This window comes from Trachemys scripta, chromosome 7, assembly GCF_013100865.1.
Source record: "Trachemys scripta elegans isolate TJP31775 chromosome 7, CAS_Tse_1.0, whole genome shotgun sequence".
Classification (NCBI taxonomy): domain Eukaryota; kingdom Metazoa; phylum Chordata; order Testudines; family Emydidae; genus Trachemys; species Trachemys scripta.
The window spans coordinates 36,529,561-36,552,500 of NC_048304.1; the positions used below are offsets into that span (position 1 = coordinate 36,529,561).

The 22,940-nt window shown below is 38.2% G+C and overlaps 1 protein-coding gene across 11 annotated transcripts in view; it reads left to right on the forward strand.

Moving 5' to 3' along the window:
• The window catches only part of IQSEC1 (IQ motif and Sec7 domain ArfGEF 1), a 676,292-nt gene extending 653,710 nt beyond the window's left edge, over nt 1-22,582 (forward strand). For 7 of the 11 annotated variants that reach the window (XM_034777984.1, XM_034777986.1, XM_034777988.1 and 4 more), the window contains 5 exons: nt 1,184-1,283; nt 5,817-5,990; nt 6,699-6,875; nt 16,498-16,547; nt 17,892-22,582. In XM_034777984.1, coding sequence (XP_034633875.1) covers nt 1,184-1,283; nt 5,817-5,990; nt 6,699-6,875; nt 16,498-16,547; nt 17,892-18,488 — 1,098 coding nt within the window. In that variant the 3' untranslated portion in view covers nt 18,489-22,582. The remainder of the gene's footprint in view (nt 1-1,183; nt 1,284-5,816; nt 5,991-6,698; nt 6,876-16,497; nt 16,548-17,891) is intronic. The other 4 variants (XM_034777985.1, XM_034777987.1, XM_034777994.1 and 1 more) reach the window with 2 other exon arrangements.
• The last annotated feature ends 358 nt before the right edge of the window (nt 22,583-22,940 follow it).

Sequence of the window (22,940 nt, forward strand, 5' to 3'; positions counted from 1 at the left end):
TTCTGCCTCTCTGCAGTCTCATTGTAGGACAGAGAGAGGAAAAGCTCCTTCTGCCATCTAGTAGCCAGAAGGGATGCGTGCTTCAGACTTATCAGACACCTCCTAGCGGGAGGCTACAAAAGATAATCCCACAGACCACACACTGGGAATCCTACCACTGTCCCTGTGAGTTGGCTCAGTTTTTTATCTGAGAGTAGCTCCCGAACTACTGAGTGGTTTAGTCCTTGAGCTATTTTGGGTAAATCTACACAGCCTGTGGAAGTGAGCCTCTCAGCCTGGGTCGACAGACTTGGGGTGGCGGAGCTCATGCTAGCTCTCTAAAAATATCTGTGTAGACAGTGCTTTGAAGTTGCGGCTCAAACTGGAGCTCTGGCTCTGAAGGCTAGGGAGGGAGGTGGCAGAAGTAGCTTGGAAGCTCACTCATGTGGCCTGTGTAGACATACCCTAAGTGTCTGGTAAACCTCTTAAGCCCTACATTTGAGGAGTAAGAGAAGGAGTGAATAGGAATAAGGGTGGAGGATGGCAAAGGGAGGGAAGAGGCTGATAGAATAAGTTAATAGAAGGGAGTACTATATAGTCAAGTACTGAGAGATTTTGGGGGGAGTAGGAGAGACAGAAACAACTATGTGGCAGAGAAAGGGTAGTAAAAGATTAGAGGGAGAGAGAAAACAGTCTGAAAATAACTAAAAGATAAAGTCTGATCAAGGATAGAGGGAAAGGCAGGAGACATAGCAAATTTCTGTTGAATGACATTTTTCAATTACATTCAATAAACAATATGTAATTGTTTCATTTCTTTAATATTTAGGGGCAGTGGCCTTGGGAGATATGGTAACACACAGATATTTTCACCCCAAGCCCTCTCGGTGGTAGGGGTCATGTACATTTTTCAAGCCTTGTTTATCTTTCTGCAAGCAAAGGTTGTAGAATCGTATCCCAATAGACCAGTTCCAGTGCAGGAGAAAAAAAAAAAAAGCAAAAGTAGCAAATAGTTACTGTATTGCAGACTGGAAGCTGTCTTTGGGTAAAATATATATATATATTTCTGATATGCCAGTACCAAGAGTAATTAAAGTAGGGTGCATAGAATTGCTTCACTATTATAGTTGAATATTTTCCACTGACGTTCAGATCAAAGAACACCTTATTATTTTGTCTGGGTTTTTTTAATTGATCTTTTCAGGTCACCAAGATCTTTCAAAAGAAGAAGAATTCAGTTACGTACAGTTTTCGACAGTCCTTTTCCCTCTATGGAATGCAAGTTCTTCTTTTTGAGAATCAGTGTAAGTCTTTCTCTATTTTTCTCCGTATGGTTTTCTGATATCAGGATGAAGAGCTGCCCATCAGTTTCTTAGGTCTAGGAGTGAAGTGTAGCCCTAAAATTAAATACAAGATGCTCTTTGAAAATAGCAGGAATGTCGAAAGACTTCTGGCTTAAGGATAGGAGTCACATCTGGCTCAGAATGGTGTTTCTGAATGCAGTGAGGACAAATTTGGTGTATCCTTTTCTGATCTTCAGCTGCAATTAACAGACATGTAGTTCTAAGTAATGACTGAGAGACAGATTTGTGTAAAACAGTCTCTCAGCCACTGTTTGTTTATTTAATATCTTTACTGATTTATAACTCAACTCAGTACCTAAGGAACTTGCATAATTAAAAGATAAATACAAAATATAGTTAGATGAAGTTTTTGTATTAAAAACCTGCATCTCCTGTCCCCAGGTGTTCCCGGGGTAATTTAAATGCTTCGCCCGTTAGATGTACCAAACGCAGTCTCCAGGAGACAGCCAGAAGGGGCCTTCCATATGATTATCTTGCCACTGCTCCTGGAGAGTTGAACCCCAGGAATCAATAGCAGTAGAAACAGCTATGCTTGCTGCTAGATTGCTATCAGACATAAGAGGTTTCTCTGACATTTTGTACCCAGACCATGTATGGCTTTATAGATAATAGCCAAAACCTTGAACTGCATAACAAATCCAGTGTGGTTCAGTGGTACGATAGTTTCTGGTTTCTCCAAGGTGCTCCTTGCCTGCCATTCCCATAACCCCTGAAAATGAGGTCACATGCTCAAATGGCTCATCCAAATAAAGAAACAAGTTAGTGTATTTTACGTGAGCTGAAGAATCCGGGTGACTTTTAAAGGGTTACAATTATGGTTTATTGCTGTAATCTAGCTGTGAAGTTACAAAGGCATGACTTACTCAAGTACAGTCCACATCAGATAGGAGTGTTTACAGCCTGGTCATAGATGAAAATCGGTGTCTGCCTCTGCTGTCACCTGGGCATCCAGAAGCAGCTACAGATCTAACATAACTTCAACTGCAAACTACACTGGCAAAGATCAGACATACACCTTCAATAGAGGGCACACTTACTGACTTAGCCCAATCCTAGAGATGCTTCACCAGGCCTTTTGCTATCAATAAACCTCTTGGCTCTTGTCCACTTCTGTGTAAACATAAAGACATATGGTATATTGGAGTCAGTGGAAATTAGACCTAGCTCTGAGTGCCACCCATAGACTGATGCTGCTGCAGCCCAAGCCATCTCACTATGTATTGCCTCTTGCAGAAGTGCAGGCACAATGAGCAGGAGGGAAGACAGGATGGAACACTTTAGATCCCCATATGGGAGAAGCCTTGGGGTGGCTTCTTAAAGGGAAAGGAGCAAACCCACCGAAGAAGATGTTGTGTCCATCCTTCAAGGATCCTGCAGATGAGTCAACAGAATCAGTCACACTCATAGCCCTGAAGTGTGCTTGTGTTGGAAAGTAAAGCCTGATCAAATTTTTTAAAACTGTCAAAATAAAAGTAGTTTTCCAAAGAAGTTTTAAAACCAAAGTGTGCAGCTAACCTGTGTATAAGCTATTATTTATGGACAAAGAGCTCAGAATGTGCAAACAATGAAAGTCTAGTCCCCTGTAACCTGTGAAATTCATATTCTCTTACACTCCTGTGGGTAAGAGGAGACTAACTCAAAGTACTGCAGGGCCAGTAGAGCAGGCAAGTAACCAATATCAATCCATCCAGTAAGTCTGCATGTTGAAGCTATCAGAATCAGCTTGTTCTCAGGGAATGGGGCTCATGAATATTCTGAGGCTAGTGTCACTAATGCAAAGGGAGCGAAACCTTTCAATTTGGCTGATGCTGAGTCGACTGAAATTATTGGCATTGCACGGTTGATAAGGGTAAAATATATTATGGGATTTGTCGGCTCCAGACAAGGAAGTATGGCATTTATCTCTATTGCATAAATAGGCCACAAGGAAAACATTTATATTTACAAACAAAAGTAATTTAAAAAATGTTAAGGTTAGCAACGTATTTTTAGTGGAGTCCAGCTAGCACCTAAATTATTTATATCAATGTTTGCTGCTGTAGGAATGTCAGTGTTTGCTGTAGGAATATCAGTTGTATTGATAGCAGCACTGGCCATAGGAGTTTGCTATTGGGGAGTTCGGTCTGTGTAGTAGAACTTATATGTGCAATTCACTAGCTTGAATTTCTGTCTAGGTGTCCTCATAGTTATCAAGTTGCCTTACCTTTCCTTGCTCAGCTGTTATGAATGTTTTTTTTTTTTTTTTTTTTTTTTTTAAGTTCTTCACTTTTTCTGGTTTATAACTGACTAGCTAGTTGGCTCCTCCTCCACTCAAGAAAGGTGAATGGCCTGCTTTCCCTTTTGGTTGAAACTATGTATGCTTTGGATGGTGCATAAGTCTTTTTGTGTAAACTGTAGCTGTATTTGACTCTGCACTTTTTAAGGCAGTGTAATACTTTTTTTGGAACACAATGACCTTGGCAGCTGGGGGTAAAAATTGTCTCGCACCAGATGGTGTTTCTTGAGTGAATGGCCATGAGAGAGGATTTGTTCTTCTGCTTAAATAGAAATCTATAAGGCTTGAATTCCATTTAGTTGTGCACTTGGAAGCACCCTGTGTTGGAATAAAGGATCATGGACTTTAATACATGGAAGAGATCTGTATTTACTTAGTATTTAATTTGTGGACCTTCTGCCGATCAATAAGGTCAGATGGCTCAGGAAAGAAATTTTATTAAATTATTTCCTGCACATGTTCTAAGATTGTGTGAGGCCTCATTTCCAGGGGTCAGCAGTTCAAGCAAAAACTGAAACCATTTTCTGTAGTGGAGAAAATCTTCATTATGTGTATATCTCTGTGTGTCTGTACCTTTCTGCTCAACTGGCAGATGTTCATGTGACCAGCTGTTAAGGTCTGCTATGTTAGATGCGCAACTGGACTACAGGCAGCTAGTTCAAGAATTAAAATGAAGACAATCTGATAAGCAAGGGCCGTTTGCCCCATCATTTACAGTGGGTTTTAATTAACTGCCTTGAAAATGATCCCCATTGTTGTAAATAAAGGTCAGGATGTCACTGTTCATGCCCTACAGAATAAGCACATTTTTACTCTGACATTGGTGGGTAACATTATACCAAAAAAGTGATTGGAGAGCTGAGGTTAATACAAAACATTACAAGTCACACATACAAACACATCCTGCCTGTTTACTCACAAACAACCAAAACAAAATGACCAAAAAGAATCTATAATATTCTGAGGGTTATTGCTAGAGTCTTTGCTCAGCAAAACTCCCACTCAAACATGAGTGAGGTGGCAGGATCAGGACAATTGAATATAAATTATCAGATTTGTTGGGAAGAGTTTTCTCATGGATTTTTCTTCCAAGCTGCACAGTACTATCTGTGCTTAAGGGAACGAGTGTATAAAGCTTAAATACCTCAGTATTTATTATGGAACGTTAAGTTAAGCAGTTCCATATATAGAAAGTTCTAATATTCCTCGAGGTATTTTCACTAAGCCCCTCTGTCTCTTGAGCTCTTTAGGCTTTCTTTCGGTTATGTCCACTATAATTATATACCTAAGTGTTATATTTTCAAGGCGACCCTGACCTACTATCTCAAATTACATCTGTAAATTTTGCACTTACAGTTGTTTGCATGTGCAGACTGGATAGTTGCGAATCAGCCAGATGAACACATGTAAAATGAGACTGTTAGTATGCTAGCAATTTCATGTGCAAAGATGCCAGGCATCATTTCTGAGAAAGTTTTGAAAATTTGGCCCATAATGAATAAGACTATTAAACTTAATTTATAAAGGTTTCAGAAGGTTTCGTGGAGCCCACGAAAGCTTATGCTCAAATAAATTTGTTAGTCTCTAAGGTGCCACAAGTACTCCTGTTCTTTTTTTTTTAATTTATAAAGTATGTCATTGTTTGCAATCTATTGAATCAAACTTCAATAGATTTTGTTTGCTTGCTTGCTGCAGTATTGTTTAGGTCTTTGATAATGTTAGGGTTAATGTTTTCATTTAAACTAGACATGTTTGGTTAGCTTTTTTGTTTTTGTTTGTTTTTGTTTTTAAATTCAGGGAAACTGGCTGGGATTTACTTTACTTCAGTCAAGGTTAGCTTAGGCCTAAACAAGTTGTCCCTTTGAACAAATCAGCCAAACCTGTTTTTTTTTTTTTTTAAACTGACATTGCTACTACAAACAGATTTCACTTGTGTGTTTGTTATAATTGTCCATGTGGATGTTCAGTGAGATTTATTTTCCTTTAGAAAATGCATCTGGGTTCTGAGCAGGTAAAATGGCCGCCTGAGTTTTTGAATGTGGTAGTAAAAACTGCTTTTCTCTGCCGTCTGTCCAGGGTTTGAAAATGGTAACAGAGAATTAGTGGAAAAAATAAGTAAAAATGGAAGAGAATAAAATTAAAGATAATAAAAATTATTTAGCCTTGTCTTTTCTCCACTTCCCCCTCCCCACCCACAGATTATCCAAATGGCATACGGCTTACATCAGCTGTTCCAGGAGCAGATATCAAAGTCCTAATAAATTTCAATGCACCTAATCCTCAGGATAGAAAGAAATTTACGGATGACTTGAGAGAGTCTATTGCAGAAGTTCAAGAAATGGAAAAGCACAGAATAGAGTGTAAGTACAAAGGTACATATAATAGAGCATTTTCAAACTAATCAACATTAGTAAATCTGTTTAAGATATATGTAATATAATCCATCAGGATTTAAGACTTAAAATAATGTAGCTCCCCATCTGTGGCTTTGATATTATTTTAGAGATAAAACAGTGATTCCTAAAACTCCTGCCAGGATCTTTTGACTGGTAGCTAGTGTACTATGTAACTGCAATGGAAATATATCTTAAGCACCAGCAAAAACCAACTGATGAGTAAGTAGAGAGTAGGTCTGTACCAAATAGGGTGAATAAATTGTATTGTAAGTTTTAGGGCTATTTTAAGTGGCTTCTTAAAAAGAGGTATTGTCTTTTGGAGATGGACTTTAGAAGAACTTTGACTCTATTTCTCTTAATATCAAACTTTATTCTTTTGAAAAGCATCATGTTTGCTGCTGCTTCAGTAGCCATTATGCAAATGAACATACTGGAAGCTGCAGATATATATCTGTCTAAACATAGGATTTTATATTATATTTTTCCAGCATGTACCATCCTTTCATTGCGTATGTTATGTTATAAAGCCACTGGGACAGAGATCAAGTTTTCTTCCATGTACAGTTCAACTCCACAATAAACTGACATCTCTGGATACATAATAATATTTGGTTTGCCATGTCATTGGCTCCATTTCATTATAGTCAATAACTATGAACTGTACAATCATTCTCTTTGTTTCAGCTGAGCTAGAAAAACAGAAAGGTGTGGTACGTCCAAGCATCTCCCAGTGCTCCAGCCTCAAAAAAGAATCTGGCAATGGGACGCTGAACAGAGCCTGCCTGGATGACAGCTATGCCACTGGGGAGGGACTGAAAAGGAGTGCACTCAGCAGCTCCCTCAGAGACCTCTCTGAAGCTGGTAAGCACCACATTTATTCCCTGCTCTGTACACCAGTGCGTGCAAAGAAGTGCGATAGATATGTGTAAAAATAAGCTCATTTGTGAATGGTGACCATGTAAAGAAGCAATACAGAAAGTTTAACTATTTGCTTTTTTTTTTTTAACTTTTATTGTTGCGTTTGTTTTTGATTTATTTTATTTTACCTTTAGTGTACTGAACAAACTCTATTTGAAAATATCAAGCTGTTATAGCTTGCTATGTATACTTTTAAAGGCGAATGGAGACAGAGGAAAAATTGTAAGTGTATTATAGAAAAATGGTTGACTAGGGCTAGGAATAACCCACTTAGAATTCCTTTGTTTTTTCTCTTATTTATTACCTCCTTGTTAATGTAGACTTAGAAAGAAAAAGAAAGCACTGAGGTCCCTATGCAATGACTGCTTCCTGTGTATTTTGTGCTTAAGTGTACCCATGTACTACATTGATGAATGAAATTGAGTGAAGCCCTACTAAATTCTATCTAGAGCGATAGCATCAGTCACACAGTATAACTGAATTATATCTCATCATTGTATTACGCACAGCATAGGTCCTAATTCTTGCTGAAGCTGTTGTTTGCAAAATACTATTGCCAGAGGAATAGGAAAAAGCCCTGCTGGGCACAGTAGTAATGTCCCCAAGACTCAGAGCTGCTGCTGTGTCTAAAATTGGAACTGGCCGATCTAAATGCTTTTTTTTTTTTTTTTTTTTTAATATTTATACATTAAAAAATAGAAATGGAAAGAGTGATATGTGCCTGTTTTTATTTTATTTGTTTGTTTGCTACATGCCATTAATTATTAGTAATTAGCACCCTCATGTTTTCCAGACTTCCAGGGGTAAATGTTCAGCCCTGTGTTTAGAATGTTAGGCACACCGCTCCAGTTATTGCTAATGGAAGTTTTACCTGTAACACCAGCCACACCACACTGACAGTACCCATAAGAGTAGCAGCAATTGAATTAAAAAAAAAAAAATTTATCCGCCTGTATTATTTATTTTGATTTTTTTTTAAATGCTGTATGATCTACAGTAGAGGCATAATTTTGTAATACTGTGTATATCTTGAATAGTTAGCCCCAGTTAGCCTTTCCTTGTAATATCAAAGCGAAGGATTTGTGCTGCAGTAAATAAAACACTGGTAAATTGAATATGTAGCGTGTGTGTGTTTGTGTGTATGTGTGTGTATGTATGTATATATACGTATACATACACATACACACACACACCCCTATTATCACTTGTGTTTACTCTCTGTTTATATCCATCTATACCCATCTGCCTCATTAAAAGACATGGGGCCTGATCCAAAGCCCACTTCAAGTCAGTGAGAGTCTTTCCATTGACTTCAGTGGAGGTTGGATCCAAGCCCAAGTCCTCATTGTTATTAAATCTAAGCTGTACGGATACCTTCATCATCTTTTGTTTTTGTTTTATTTTAAGTTCTTTTAGAATGAGAACAGCCATGTTACTGGATGTGGGAGTTTCATGGCTATACAAACCAATTTGCGTGGTTCCTGATTAACTCTTTTCATCCCATAGGAATTTTCCATCACAGTCTTCCAAATATTGCCATGTACATAAATCCTTTTAGAGGGTTATGTGCAATAACAAGATGAATTCCTCTTGATCATGAAAACTTTCATATTTCAAAACTGCATGCCCGCTGTTGGCATGCTCATTACTGAAAGTGGTCTTTATTCCATGATAGAAAGTAGAAATCATTTACAGACTTGAGGGTTTATCAACGAATTTGTTAAACCCAACTAAACTTAATTTTAATATTTACCCACTGACAGTTATGGAGAGCTTCTGTTTGGTCTTGTGCAGTGCAATTACCTTGAAAAATTACACATCTGTCACCTGTTTTAGGCTAATAAAACACCATTTTCAATCCCTGGGTATATACTACTATTTCTGTGATGTATCAGAATCACTGTAGTGAGTTTACAAGTACCTCCTCTAAGTTTAGCTTGCTTGGGGGGATTCACTTTGTTTTAGTATGGAACAGATAACTCTTAGAAAAATCAAAGAAAAATTTACCAGTTAGCAAAGGCAGTGTGGCTCAATGACTGTACCAAAGCAGCAGACATACAAATAACTTCTGAAAAAGGTGGGCTGAAATTAGTTCATCCTAATTCCTGATGTTTGTACTGCCATGGCATGAAATATAGGATGATAAAGAAAGAGGATCTGGGTGTACTGTGTGTGTGTGTGTTTGTTTAGAAAATGGGGATTATGGGCTGGATTTTTAAAGGGTTTCCTTAATTGTTTCTGCAAAAATCCAATTTTACATGTGCAAACTGAGTAATTGCGTATGCACAGAATTCAGTGCATAATTTCCTAAGGAACACTGCAGAGGTGTTTTTGAAAGCACTCTGAAAATATGGTTCTGTGAAAGGGGAATCTGATTCTGTAAAGAAAGTTTTGACTGTGCAGGTTTCTGATGAAGCTGTGGTTTGAAAAACATTAGCTAATTTCCCCTTGCCAAAAGTCATTATACCTATCACAGAGGAATAGTAGTAGGGAAAAGTGCCTTTAAAATGTTTTCCATGCTTGAAAAGAAAAAAATAAATTAGTCTCTCAAATTTAAAGAGAAAAAAGATTTTTGGACCCTTTCACCTCCTAAAAGCTGAAATTGGTTTTTGGAGAACAATACTTCAATTCCCCAAAAGGGAAACAATATCTGATATTGACCAGGTACTCTTTGCTGCTAGCTATTTTTCTATTCATTTTTCCATGAAAACACAAGTTGTATTTGCAAAAATTAAGTGAAGGAGGGCTTTGGGGGTTTTAAGGTTAGTATTTAATAACCCTTATCTTGTTCTCTCTGATCTGACATCTGCTGCCATGGAATAAAAAGTAGAAATGGGAACTGGCAGCCAGCTGTGTTACAAAACGTAAATGAGTCAAAAGCATTTAATACTTCATCCTTTTTCAAATGTGAGCATTTTTGTTGCTCATAACTGAACTGTCAGTGATTAGCTCTGTCCACTGAAAATTAGTCAAGAAAAAACATATGTATTTACCCTAGAATGTAGAATTCCAAATTCATGTGTAAAATGTTAGAAGAAAACAAAACGCAACTAGAAAAGGAATGGATTGTGCCAAACGCTAAGAGAACTTTAGACCATTCCAAAGCTTTCTTCCATTTATGATATTGAAATGGGCCTACACATAGATATGAAAGATGAAAACTACCCCAGCACAATTATTAATGGGGGAACAGGGGCTTTGTGATTAAAAGACAGGACTGGGAGGAATATGTGGGTTTCTGATTCTATATCTGCCACAGATTTCCTGGGTGACTTCAAGCAAGTCACAACCTGATTTATAGAAGTGCTGAGCACTTGTAGTTCCCAGTTACTTCCAAGTTCAGCAGGGCTGTCCTACGTCCTGGGAACTTGTGAACTCCTACCCACCTCCAACAGATATAGCTTGGAATCCCCTATTATGGAATACACATGAACAATCACTCGAAGAAGAAAAGACAGTTACCTTTTCCGTAACTGGTGTTCTTTGAGATGTGTTGCTCATGTCTATTCCACATCCCACCCTCCTTCCTCTCTGTTGGAGTTGTCTGGCAAGAAGGAACTGAAGGTGGGCGGAGCGCGCAGCTCCCCTTATACCGTGCCAGGCAGGAGCCACTCCAGGGTCGCGGGGGCACTCCCCCACCCCCCCCACGGGTACTGCTAGGGGAAAAACTTCCGGCACCAGTGCACATGGCGAGCATGCACACCTATTGTAGAATAGTCATGAGCAACACATCTCGAAGAACACCAGTTACGGAAAACTTTTCCTTCCAGAGGTGTGATGAAGTTGGATGCTCTCCTGTTGGTAACATGCTTTGAGATAGTGCCACAGAAGTGCAAGGCTATTGTTACTACAACTGCAAGCAGGCACTGTTTCTGGTAGTCTCAGCAAATATCCCCAATACTTATACTGTAATAATGAGTATTGACTAGCATTAAGGGCCAGAAACAGTAAAATATAGCCCAAGTATAAAAATAGTCCCTGTGCTTCTTGTATATTGCCCCAAACTTCATTGGTTGTCTTTTTTTTTTTTACACTGTTCCTGCCCATGAACCCAATATATGATGTTTTTTATTAATCCTTTGTAATATTTTCCAATTTTCCTCTTGCCCAGAGTTTACTCTCTGGGGAAAGACTGCGGGGAACTTCACTACCCCATATACAGAAGCAGACTTCATGCAGCTGCAGAACCCTTACCCACCAGTAGGAGGAGTCTTCAAGGGAATGGTTCAGGCTCTCATCCACATGATACTGGGGGAGATTAAAAATTTCTCTCTACTCACTCTTCTCCCTTGGGCTGAGGTGGAAGGAGGCAAAACGAACGATATTTGGGGTATGAGACATTAGAGCTCTTCTCCTGCCTTAGCAGTCAAGATCTCCAGGGGGAGTAGAAGGGTTGAATCTGCTCCCACAGAGAAAGTGATGTAGGGGAGATACTGGACCTGAATGCCACAATTTTCCTCTTTCCTTGCTATCATTGTCATCTTCCTTCTGCCTCCATTGAATGTTAGTGATGCCTGGCATGGTACATGTCTCTGGATGTGTGTACCATAGCCTGCTTCTATTGATTCCCATCATATACCCCATTTTTAACCAAGTGGATTCTTATGAAAAAATCCGGAACCTTGTGTTTATGTAAATACCCAAAACAAACATTCTGCACAATATAATGCAGAGATCACCCATACATTCACCCATACATTCACCCCAAAATATAGCCACCACCAACACCACTACATTGGTTTATAGAGGGGAAATTATTCACTTCTCCCCTCTATGTAATTACATCCTGCACTGAATTTGACCAATGTGCCAAGGATAACGCTCCTCATGTGAAGAGAGACAGGAGTTTTTTAATGATCACAAGTTGTCAAGACCATAATTGCATGCCTCAACCAAAAGACAGGATTAAAAGACCCGTAGAAGTGGTCCTTCCAGATTATGATTGAGGCACATCGGTGAGATAGTATTGGGCATTTTGAACTGCCTCTGCTTGTGTCAGGCCTGGCCTCTGGATAACTAGATGACAACAAAAACAACATGGAGTCCTTGTGGCACCTTAGAGACTAACAAATTTATTTTGGAATAAGCTTTCGTGGGCTATAACCCACTTCATCAAATGCATGGAGTGAAAAATACAGTAGGCAGGTATAAATATACAGCACATGAAAAAAGATGGGCGTTGCCTTACCAAGTCAGGGATCAGTGCTAACGAGGCCAATTCAATCAGGGTGGAAGGCAACAGGTTCCACTTTCATGAATACCACTTTCACAACATGCTGAAGCTAGTACAGTGACTCATTATTTGGTAGATGGCTGTTAAAATAGTTTGCTTTACTAAAAACATAATTTGAATCCTTTTCCAAACTATTTTAGCCAAGAATCACAAACTGAATCACAAGAAGTGCCCTTGATCTCAGTATGCCTCTCATTGGCAGAGAGCAGATAGACCCAAGAAGTACAGTACAGTAGTGACAACTGAAATATTTAACATTTCCTATAACATTCCGCATATCTGTAAGGTCAATTTCTGCAAGGACACGATGGATTTTCATTCATGATTCCCTGTAAGAGCTCACAGAATTTGCAAGTCTCTGTAAGGATATTCTAATTTCTAACTGTTTCAAGTTTATCAAGTTTAAAGTGACCTTGTTTGTACATGTGGAGGTGTGTTGCAGTAGTGCACCTTAGTGATGCTTACTCAGAAGCAGCATACAACCTATCCCAGTCCGTTACCAACCACGACAGCTGTGAATTGGTTAAGGGAACAACAAGATAACTTTCGAAGGAGAGGAAAGAGAGACGGAATTTAATTTTACAAAGAGAGGAATGAGAAACGGTGTTGTATAACGACCTTCAAAAATATTTAAAGTAAAAAACAACTTGCTGAGCACAATTAGTCATAAATTTGGTAAACGCCACCTGGTTTTATAGCACAGCAGCTAATAATCATTCTAGTGTAGGATTATGCTATACGGAACAGCTGAATAAGCTCCTTCTATCTTGGACTTACCATTTCCCTGCAATGCCTTTTGAAGACTGCAGCTCAAAGAACACATTTTAAGCTGGGATGGATGTAGCACTGAAGAATAGTTTGTAATAAAATGATCCTACATTGGCAAGGAGAATACTCTATAGGATCTAATAGGTCATTTCCATTTCTGATTGTCTACAGTCCATAGTGAACCTGTTTCACTTTGTTTTTTAGAAACTATGTCTTTCCTCTTAGAAGAATTTACCAAAAGGCTCTTTACGGTACAGTACTAGCTGTGATCATATGAGGATTATTATAGATGTCACAAATATGATTTCACTTTTTTCTGCTAGTATTCCTTTGCCCACAGTCATCTTAGGTACACAGACAGATGCTCACCCGTCTGTCCACATATACTGCATTCATCACTGATATCTGAACGTTTTCACTCCTGCTTTACCTTCAGTGGGAGACCTTAGATTTTTCTATGTTCCTTCATCTCTGGCCACTTTTATTCACCTATGCCAGCATAAAATTCACCATTGAATGGGGAGATGGGTATCTTCCTTCAGGATTGTGGATTGGCTAACAGGAGTGATTTGATTCTCACAATCAGCACCATTACTACCAATAAACAAAGAGCAAAATTCACCCCCTGACTAGGCAATAAGAATTCTAAGATAATCAAAACTGCTTCTCTGTCATGGTGCACAATACAGTATAGTCATGTTTTCGAGCAAACTAAAACTGCAGTAAAGAATATACCCAAAGATTTGGCAAAGAGCTCTTCCAAAGGAATTGCTCATCTGCAAACACACAATCTCAGTTTAAAGGGTTTATGTTGAGAACTGTGAGTAGTTGCAAAAGAAGCTCCCTTAGCCATAGCAAGGGGGAAGGGAATATCTCATCCCTCTCCAGCAACACTCTTTGGAGCAGCAATGGCAGGCTCTGAAGAGAACTGTATCAAGCCTTCCGATACAGAAAGGAGGTTTGCTGTGACACTGGGCCTTTAAGAAAAGTGGTGGGCCATCGAGAGAGAAATAAGGAATGCATGTGGCTTTTGGAGGTGTGTGGAGAAGCTGACCACTCCTCATCCTGATGATGTTAGCTTTGTTTGATCATCCCCTAAACAAAACATTCTTACATTTATTAGTTTAATATCCAACAAGTTAAATTCAATAAAAATAACTATTCTATGTAAACAACAAGGAGTCCGGTGGCACCTTAAAGACTAACAGATTTCTTTGGGCATAAGCTTTTGTGGGTAAAAACCCCACTTCTTCAGATTCATGGAGTGACAATTATAGATGCAGGCATTATTATACTGACACATGAAGAGAAGGAAGTTACCTTACAAGTTTAGAACCAGTGATGACAGGGCCAATTCAGTCAGGGTGGATGTAGTCCACTCCCAATAACTGATGAGGAGGTGTCAATTCCAGGAGAGGGAAAGTTGCTTTTGTAGTGAGCCAGCCACTCCCAGTCCCTACTCAAGCCCAAATTGATGGTGTTAAATTTGCAAATGAATTTTAGTTCTGCAGTTTCTCTTTGAAGTCTGTTTTGAAGCCAAGCCCTAAGCTACAACTGAATTTGCTCCAATCCCTCAAACAGAGACAAACACCTACAAGATCTTTATCAAGCATTCTTAAAGCTACACTACCTACTTGGGAAAGTGAGGTAACAGATTGACAGAGCGAGGCGGGTACCCAGAAATCACTTACTACATATATACAAATAACTACAAATAACAGAACACCACTGGCCATCACATACAGCCCCCAGCTAAAACCTCTCCAGCACATCATCAACGATCTACAACCTATCCTAGAAAATGATCCTTCACTCTCACAGACCTTGGGAGGCAGGCCAGTCCTCACTTACAGACAGCCTCCCCAACCTGAAGCAAATACTACACACCACACCACAGAAACACTAACCTAGGAACCAATCCCTGTAACAAACCTCGTTGCCTACTCTGTCCCCATATCTACTCTAGCGGCACCATCAGAGGACCCAACCACATCATCCACACCATCAGAGACTCGTTCACCTGCTTATCTACCAATGTGATATATGCCATCATGCACCAGCAATGCCCCTCTGCCATATACTTTGGCCAAACTAGACAGTCTCTACGCAAAAGAATAAATGGACACAAATCGGACATCAGGAATGGTAACATACAAAAGCCAGTAGGAGAACACTTCAATCTCCCTGGACATTCTATAACAGATTTAAAAGTAGCCATAATTGAACAAAAAAACTTCAAGAACAGACTTCAAAGAGAAACTGCAGAACTAAAATTCATTTGCAAATTTAACACCATCAATTTGGGCTTGAGTAGGGACTGGGAGTGACTGGCTCACTACAAAAGCAACTTTCCCTCTCCTGGTATTGACACCTCCTCATCAGTTATTGGGAGTGGACTACATCCACCCTGGTTGAATTGGCCCTGTCAACACTGGTTCTAAACTTGTAAGGTAACTCCCTTCTCTTCATGTGTCAGTATAATAATGCCTGCATCTGTAATTTTTACTCCATGAATCTGAAGAAGTGGTTTTTTTACCCACGAAAGCTTATGCCCAAATAAATCTGTTAGTCTTTAAGGTGCCACTGGACTCCTTGTTGTTTTTGTGGATACAGACTAACATGACTATCCCCTGATACTATTCTGTGTAGGCGCACACATTATCTCTGATGAATTAGCTGGGCAGCCTAGTTATGAAATCTGGGTGCATAATCTTATATTTGGGCATCCTGTATTTTGGCACTTATCTTCCTAAAATCAGTATTTAGAAGCCAACTGAAGGTTCCACATGTAAGGTTTGGGCAACTAACTTTGGTGTCCACCTTAGGAAAATTCAGCCCAACTACTAAAACTGAGACTACTTTGTCAACCTTAATACCTAAATGTAAAGCACTGCACAGCTAGACAAACAAAATCTAGCCATAATACAATGCTACATTTAAGTTTTAATGATTAAAAATTAAGTTTAGTTTTCTTTTTAATCATCATGAAAGAAGATTATATGAAATCCATTGAGGTTCAAATTAAAACATTCAAAGAATGAGAGAGATTTTCCATTTCCACTGAAATCCAGAATGTTCCCCATAATTCAAAAACAACAAAAAAACAAACAAACAAAAAAACCACCACTCACAACACTGTTTGAGGAAAACAGATTTATGGACATTTTTGAAAATTTGCTTCTAGGAAACTAAGCAATTTAAAACTCTAGCCAACAGTGAACATTATGACCCCACTGCTAAATGTAGAGACTAAAATATACATATTTTAAGATTCTTTTAAAAAAAAAAAACACACACACAGTAATTATGACAAGTTGCTTCAAAACAAAAGGATCTTCCTTTATAGGATACATCTAGGTACAGAAACTTAATTTTAATTATGGCCTTAAACTTTAAGTTTCTGCCTTAGTAGCTACTATACCAGTCTAACGTACCCTATAAAATTAGTCCCCCAAGGCCCCTCTAGTTGCATTTAGAGGCTCCTGTAGTAATTCAGGGAAGCGGATATTTCTCACCCAGGTCTTGTCTCAGTCTCTAATCTATGGTATTGCATGTCCTGGGCAGGCAAGCGTGGGCGTCGCAGCAGTGCAGGATCGCTAGACAGCAATATGGAAGTAAGTGGGAAGTTACTGATGTCTAGCTGGATGTGATGTGCATTTCAAACCTTTCTTTTATATACATATTTTTTTTGCTCTCTTTCTTCTAACATATAACTGCCTGCCTCAGATAAAATGCATGCGTAGGCTACTCACTTTGTATTATTCCAGCTTAAAAAACACTTACGGCTTGTTTTAGACCAAGCACCATTTTTGGTTTCAGCTAACCTTGTTCCCTCTGTTCCTGCAAGCATGGTTAAATGAACATGATGTGTCCTTTTGCCACCATTTTGGTCTGATCCCAGCCTGAAGGCCCACTTGCACTTCGTTACACAGTACACTGTTCTATGCTGTTTGATATCTAGCTAAAACTATTGACTTTCATGCTCAGCCATTCCCATTGCTTATTTTCTAGTTAAATTGCTAAATGTATGCAGTCATGATACCATGGAATTGCACAGATAGGGCATGGGAGGAGAAAATGAATAAGACAGATGAATTCAATGTGGATTTCATGAGATTTCATTCATCTTCAAACCATTTATATATACTGTTCATGTCGTTGAATTCAGCTTGCAGATTTATTTATTTTGTGTGTGTGTATGTGTGTTTGTGTTAGGTAGATTGCAGTTTAAATCTAGCACAGTATGCTTAAGTACTGCTTTGTCCCTAATTGTCTTAAAAAAAAAAAAAAAAAAAAAACTCCAAAGACTAAATAGACCATTCAAGGCTAAACAGTAGGAAACATAGGGCCATAGGTCAGAAGAAAATCACCACATAGAAATCTTATTGAAATGAGTTGTAGAAGTATTGTTGCAATCTAACATATAATATAGAGCTAGGTTTATGAAGCAGCACAACCCTTCCCTACTATGGTTTACAATAAGAAAAAACTATTTTTAAATTTAAATTTTAAAAAAATCGATTATGAAATTGGAATGGTAACTGTAACATTTGTTACTGTGTGTTCAATTCAGTTTAATTTAATGTAGTTTTTTTTTATTTTAAGAAAAATGTGACTGGTATTTTAAAATGCATTTTTTCTTTAAAACCAATTCCCAGGTATAATGTTATCTTTCAGTGACATTTCTCTTAATTTAAGTATCAAGTTTTACAATAAAAGTATTGAAAGAGAAACCAGATAATGGCTATTAATGTTTATAAGCATTCCAAGAAGGGCATGAATGCCTCAACTGTAGCTTGAAGAGATAAACTGTCAGAGAGAGAAATTCTCCTATAACACTTAACATAGTCAGCCCATGTGAGCATGTAAGGAAGACTTGATGGATCAGTGTGAACTTTTTTCTTTTAAACATATTTTAAGATTTTTTTTTAATTTTCATTTCTATTAATTTCTTTTAGGGGTCCATCATTAGCAGTCCTCACATGCGCCGAAGAGCTACATCAACCCGAGAATGTCCATCTCGCCCTCACCAGACTATGCCTAACTCTTCCTCACTCCTAGGTTCCTTATTTGGTAGTAAAAGGGGGAAGCCACCTTCCCAAGGCCATCCACCAGCTGGCCCATCGCAGCAGCCTCAGCACCCACCTGTAATCCCGCATCAGCAACACTCTCAGCATCCTTCTGCCATGCACCATGCTGGGCCAGCTGAGGGGCAGACACAGGCACAAGTGCACACTCACCATTCACAGTACTGTCACATGCAGCAGAACCCACCCCCTTATCATCACCATCACCACTATCATCCTCCACAGCACATCCAGCACACGCACCAGTACCACCCACATGTGCCTCATTCCCAGCATGCGGCGCATTCTTCTTACATGCAGCACCCTCATTCACAACATTCCCACCCTCCCCATCCTCCATTGCCCCCTCCTCATCCTGGGCACTCTTCTCATTCCCAACATGCTCAACATCACCATGGACAGTCAGCTCCTCCTTCCACTTCAACCAGCGCTAAGCCCAAACACAGTGGCATCAGCACAATAGTCTAGAAGTATTTGTCCTTCTAATAATGGTAGTTTTAGGCACGGTTATAAAGGCACTTAAAGGAAGCAGCAAATAAAACTGTGGATTTTTACTCAGCCAAACAATTTATTTGACTTCTGCAAGCTTAAGGGCTTGCTGTTACTAAATACAACAATTTGAATTAGTGTGATCAATATTGGTTTTACTTATCTGCTCAGTGGAGGCCTGCCTCCTGGAGAGTCCTTATCTTCAATTGCCTTGAAAACATGCTGCTTGCTGAATACAAGTTAAGCTTCCTTTTTCACCAAATCCCATGACAATTTTACATGCATAATAAAAACGTAACCTATTAAAAAAAAAAAAGTGATTCAGAACCAAGTGTTGCATTCTTGCTCTTTTATTGTCAATAGGCAAAAAAATAAGTAGACCTGATATGGTTGATGAAAGTACGTAAGTAAACTTTATGTAATATAAATATATATATAAATATATATATACTGTATAGTTAACATTTGTGCTTGGAAAGCAAATTTTTTCAGTCCACTAAACTAGCAATATAGACTTTACAAGGAATTACACTTGATAGAAGGACAGTAACAAATAGATGAATAGCATATGAAAGAGTAGACCAAAAACTTTAAATGCTAGGAATAAATTTCAGACATTTCAGTATTTTAATTTAAAAGTCCTCTAGACATATTAAGACTCTAAGCAATCATTACTAAAATGTGCCAAGTAACATAGTATATTTAACTGTTGTAGTAAAATATTGCTTTGTATAAATCCTTATTTTTATTAACATAATATCATATGTAATCAGTATTATAACTGCTCTGCTATTTCAGGAAAGCAAACTAGTTAAGATGCAGTAACTATACAGTAGCAACATGGGATGACCATTTACCATTGGTTATCTTAAAGCATTGGTTATACAAATTCTTAGACACTTTAGAGGCTGTGATAACTGTGAATTTACATGATCCACGTTTCTTTTATATGCATATGATTTTATGAACACATATGAAGAGTTATATGAAAGGTGCATGCATACACTGCAAAAACATTCATCTCAAACATGAAAATTACAAACACCCATCCTTCTCAGTCACTTCGTTTTCTATTTACCATGACTTTGCTCATTTTTTTCAGTTAAAATGAACTATAATCTGACAGTGTTTCCAGATGGAACTGCTCTAAAATTTTAAGGTGTATTTTAGTATCTAGTATAGTGCGGTTATTTGGTTTTGGTTTGGGTTTTTTAGTAGTGTAATTCCATATAGCCATATGCTAGCGGCAGAGTGTGTTCACCATTTTTACTCATCACATTTGTTAGTTTACAAGTACACAGCACTCAGCAGGCTGAGTTTATGCTCAAACCCTCACTGTCCTACTCCAATTAGTTGCAAGACATCATCTAAAAGCAGGCTGTGCTGTTGTTGTTTGTGTTGTAATCAAGCCATTTGCAAATTCATATGAGATTTTGTATCCCTGAATCTCATACAAAGTCATACATGGAGCATACTTTGTAGTTTCAGCATTTTGAGCCACTGCAAGGACTTTACACCTAAATGGTAGAAACAAAGGAACCACAACTGCAAAACTGCACCAGCTAAAATGCAAAACTTGAAGGAGGAAAAAAAAGAAGTTTCAGTGTGAGATGGGTAAAAAGAATCGGAAAAGAACCAGATCTATCTGTTTATTTGAACAATACAAATATACAGTAGCGTTGTATAAGAAAAGGATGAACTTTCCGTATTGGGTTACTCTTGGTATCTTTAATTTGTTTTTTCCCCTCCCCCTGTTGCATACAATTGATATAATACCAGCAAAACTGCAAACTGAGCACTTTGTTAATCTCCATAAAGAGCAAATACAGCAATCTAGAGTTTAGCCTTTTGCTAAAATCTGTCCATGTTTGTTTTCCCCGTGTGCAATATCTTTGATCCCTTTTGCTCCTATAAATTAATCTTACATGAAATGAGAATAACACAAATATTTTTAATATCATTCAAGCTACCCTAAATTCTGTGTCTTACCTTACGAGGGCTGATCTGGGCACTCGGAGGCTCTGTTCCTTGCAGTTTAAAAAATACTGTTCTTATAAGGGAAAGTAGAATTGTCTGCATGTCATCTAACATTAATAGTGTGAGGCTACACTCTATGTATTGTATATTTGCAAAATACATCAGTGTTACTGTTGATATTAGTTGAAGTAAAGGGATACATATTTAAATATGTCGGCTTTTCTTCATACCTGTGTACCAATATTAGAGTCTAACTGTAATTTATAGGTTGTTCCAGAAAAGATAAAGATACCATTCAGGTACAAAAGTCTTTCTGAAACCGCATCTTTTAATGAAATCTGAGGTGAAAATGCTCCTCTCCATCGCATACTATGTTTTCTGCACTTGTTCTGTATGCAGAATTATTGATGTCAGTGAAAGTGCTGTGTGCTGAACAAGTGCAAAATATGTACTGGAGATCTATATTGTGCCATGGAGAGGAAGATTTGGCCCCAGATATGTTATTTAGTTAGCATGCAATGCCTTAAGTATTTTAGCACTGAAATATTTCAAATTTGTTTGGTTTGGTTTCACATTACCCCTTAGGTTCATTTAAGAAAGGTGTAACAACAAATAGCCTTAGATTTACACTGTGGGCCAGGTTTTAATTTTGCCAGGTGCAATTGATGACGTGCAAAAGTTGTCACAAATTTTGTACATGCAAGAAACCATTTGTGCATGATTTCGCGCGCGCACACACGTATACTGGGGAGGGGGGTGAGTGCCTACTTAGTAGGCACACTAATTCCATATGGAAAATCAGAGGCCATCTTGTGGCAGCTAACAGTGTTGGGTCTTTTAAGAGCACAATATTTGAAAACTTTCTCATAGTTTAAAACCATTGAGAAGAGACACAGTATGCTCGTTATTTCTTTCTTTTTTGAACTAATTACCTTTAACCAAACGTCTTGGTGTCGGCATAAGTCTTAAGAACCTCACTACTACTACTACTTTAGGAAGCAGCCTAACATGTCAGAATACATCTGAGATTAATAGTTGCATAGAACACCATAGATCACTCAGAGAATGAGAAGATGACAGTATGCTGTTACTGTGTGCTGTTGGAGAAAATGAAATAGTAGACGTTGAAAGGTTTTAGTCCTATTTCCTTATTGATTAAAAATTAGCATAGAGCACTACTGGGGACCATGTTTCTCTGTTCCCATGAATAATGTGGCTAAGTAATAATGTCAGTTTGAAAGAATGAAAGGGAAACCTAAAGAATGCAGATCACAAAAACAAAAACCTAGATCTTTTCTGGGACAACGGTCAAATATGTATTTGGGTTTTTTTAATTTTTTTAAGTTAATGAAATGTACAACAATGTAAAAAAAACAAAGTTCATCCTGATATAATGTATGTCTTGTATTGCTAAAAAAAAGTCTTCAAACATACAGTGTAGAATGATTTTCCCATCATGTACTGCATGCAGCAGAAGCCTCTTGTTTCTTGATAAAATGAGCTGAAAGACAGTCAGCAGATATTTAAACAATGAATCTCTAGATGTTGACTTGCTGTTCCATATGAAGCTGTGTGTTTTCTGCAGTTAAGCATGCATTTTGCTGTTTCCATTGTAAAATATCATTGCACTTGTTGCCTGCAAAATCAGTTATTGTGTATATAGTTAAAAGAAAAATGAAACCAATAACAAGATTAAATCTGGGGCGGGGGGAAAGGATGTTGGAAATGGGACCAAGTAGGGGGAATAGATAATTCTCTAAATTGTATATAGTGTGTAAATTAGTATTACTATAAGTCTGCAGTCACTTTGAGGTTGCATACAGTACCTATCTCCTGCTAGGAACTTTAATCCAGCTTTGAGTTGTACTAAACTGTTAGAATTAGGTCTTGAATGCAGACTGTTAAAGACTTCAGGAAACATCACGCTCACAAGAAGCTTCTGTTCTGGGGAGGCTCAAGACCCATTTTGTAATTGCAGGGAAGAAAGGAGTGCTTTCATTTTAATATGCATTCTGTTTGTAAGTAGTAACAGGCCCTATCGATGTAAAACTATAACTGTGATCTTGTGGAGAAATCAAATAAATCATTTAAAACTCTTTCTGTTTCTCATTTTTGTGCAGTGGAAGAACATCAGTTCTGCAGACAGGAAGAAAAGAAAATCATTTCAAGTGAAATGTTGACCCCTCTGAAGTCAATGGGAGTTTTCCAATTGACTTCAAAGGGGCCATGGTTTCACCCTCTGTTTAAGTTAAAGCTGAGGGAGAATTGCAACTCTATTATCAAAGTTCTGGTCCAATCAATTAAGGTTTTGGTTTGTTTGATGTTCATTTGAGTGAGTGTACTCCTAAGAAAGTTAAGGAGCAATACAGTTGGTTTGAGCTGGACAAAGCGAGAGGTGACACTTGAGCAAGCTTCTTCACATGACCCTCCTAAGTCATTTTAACCCAGATATGT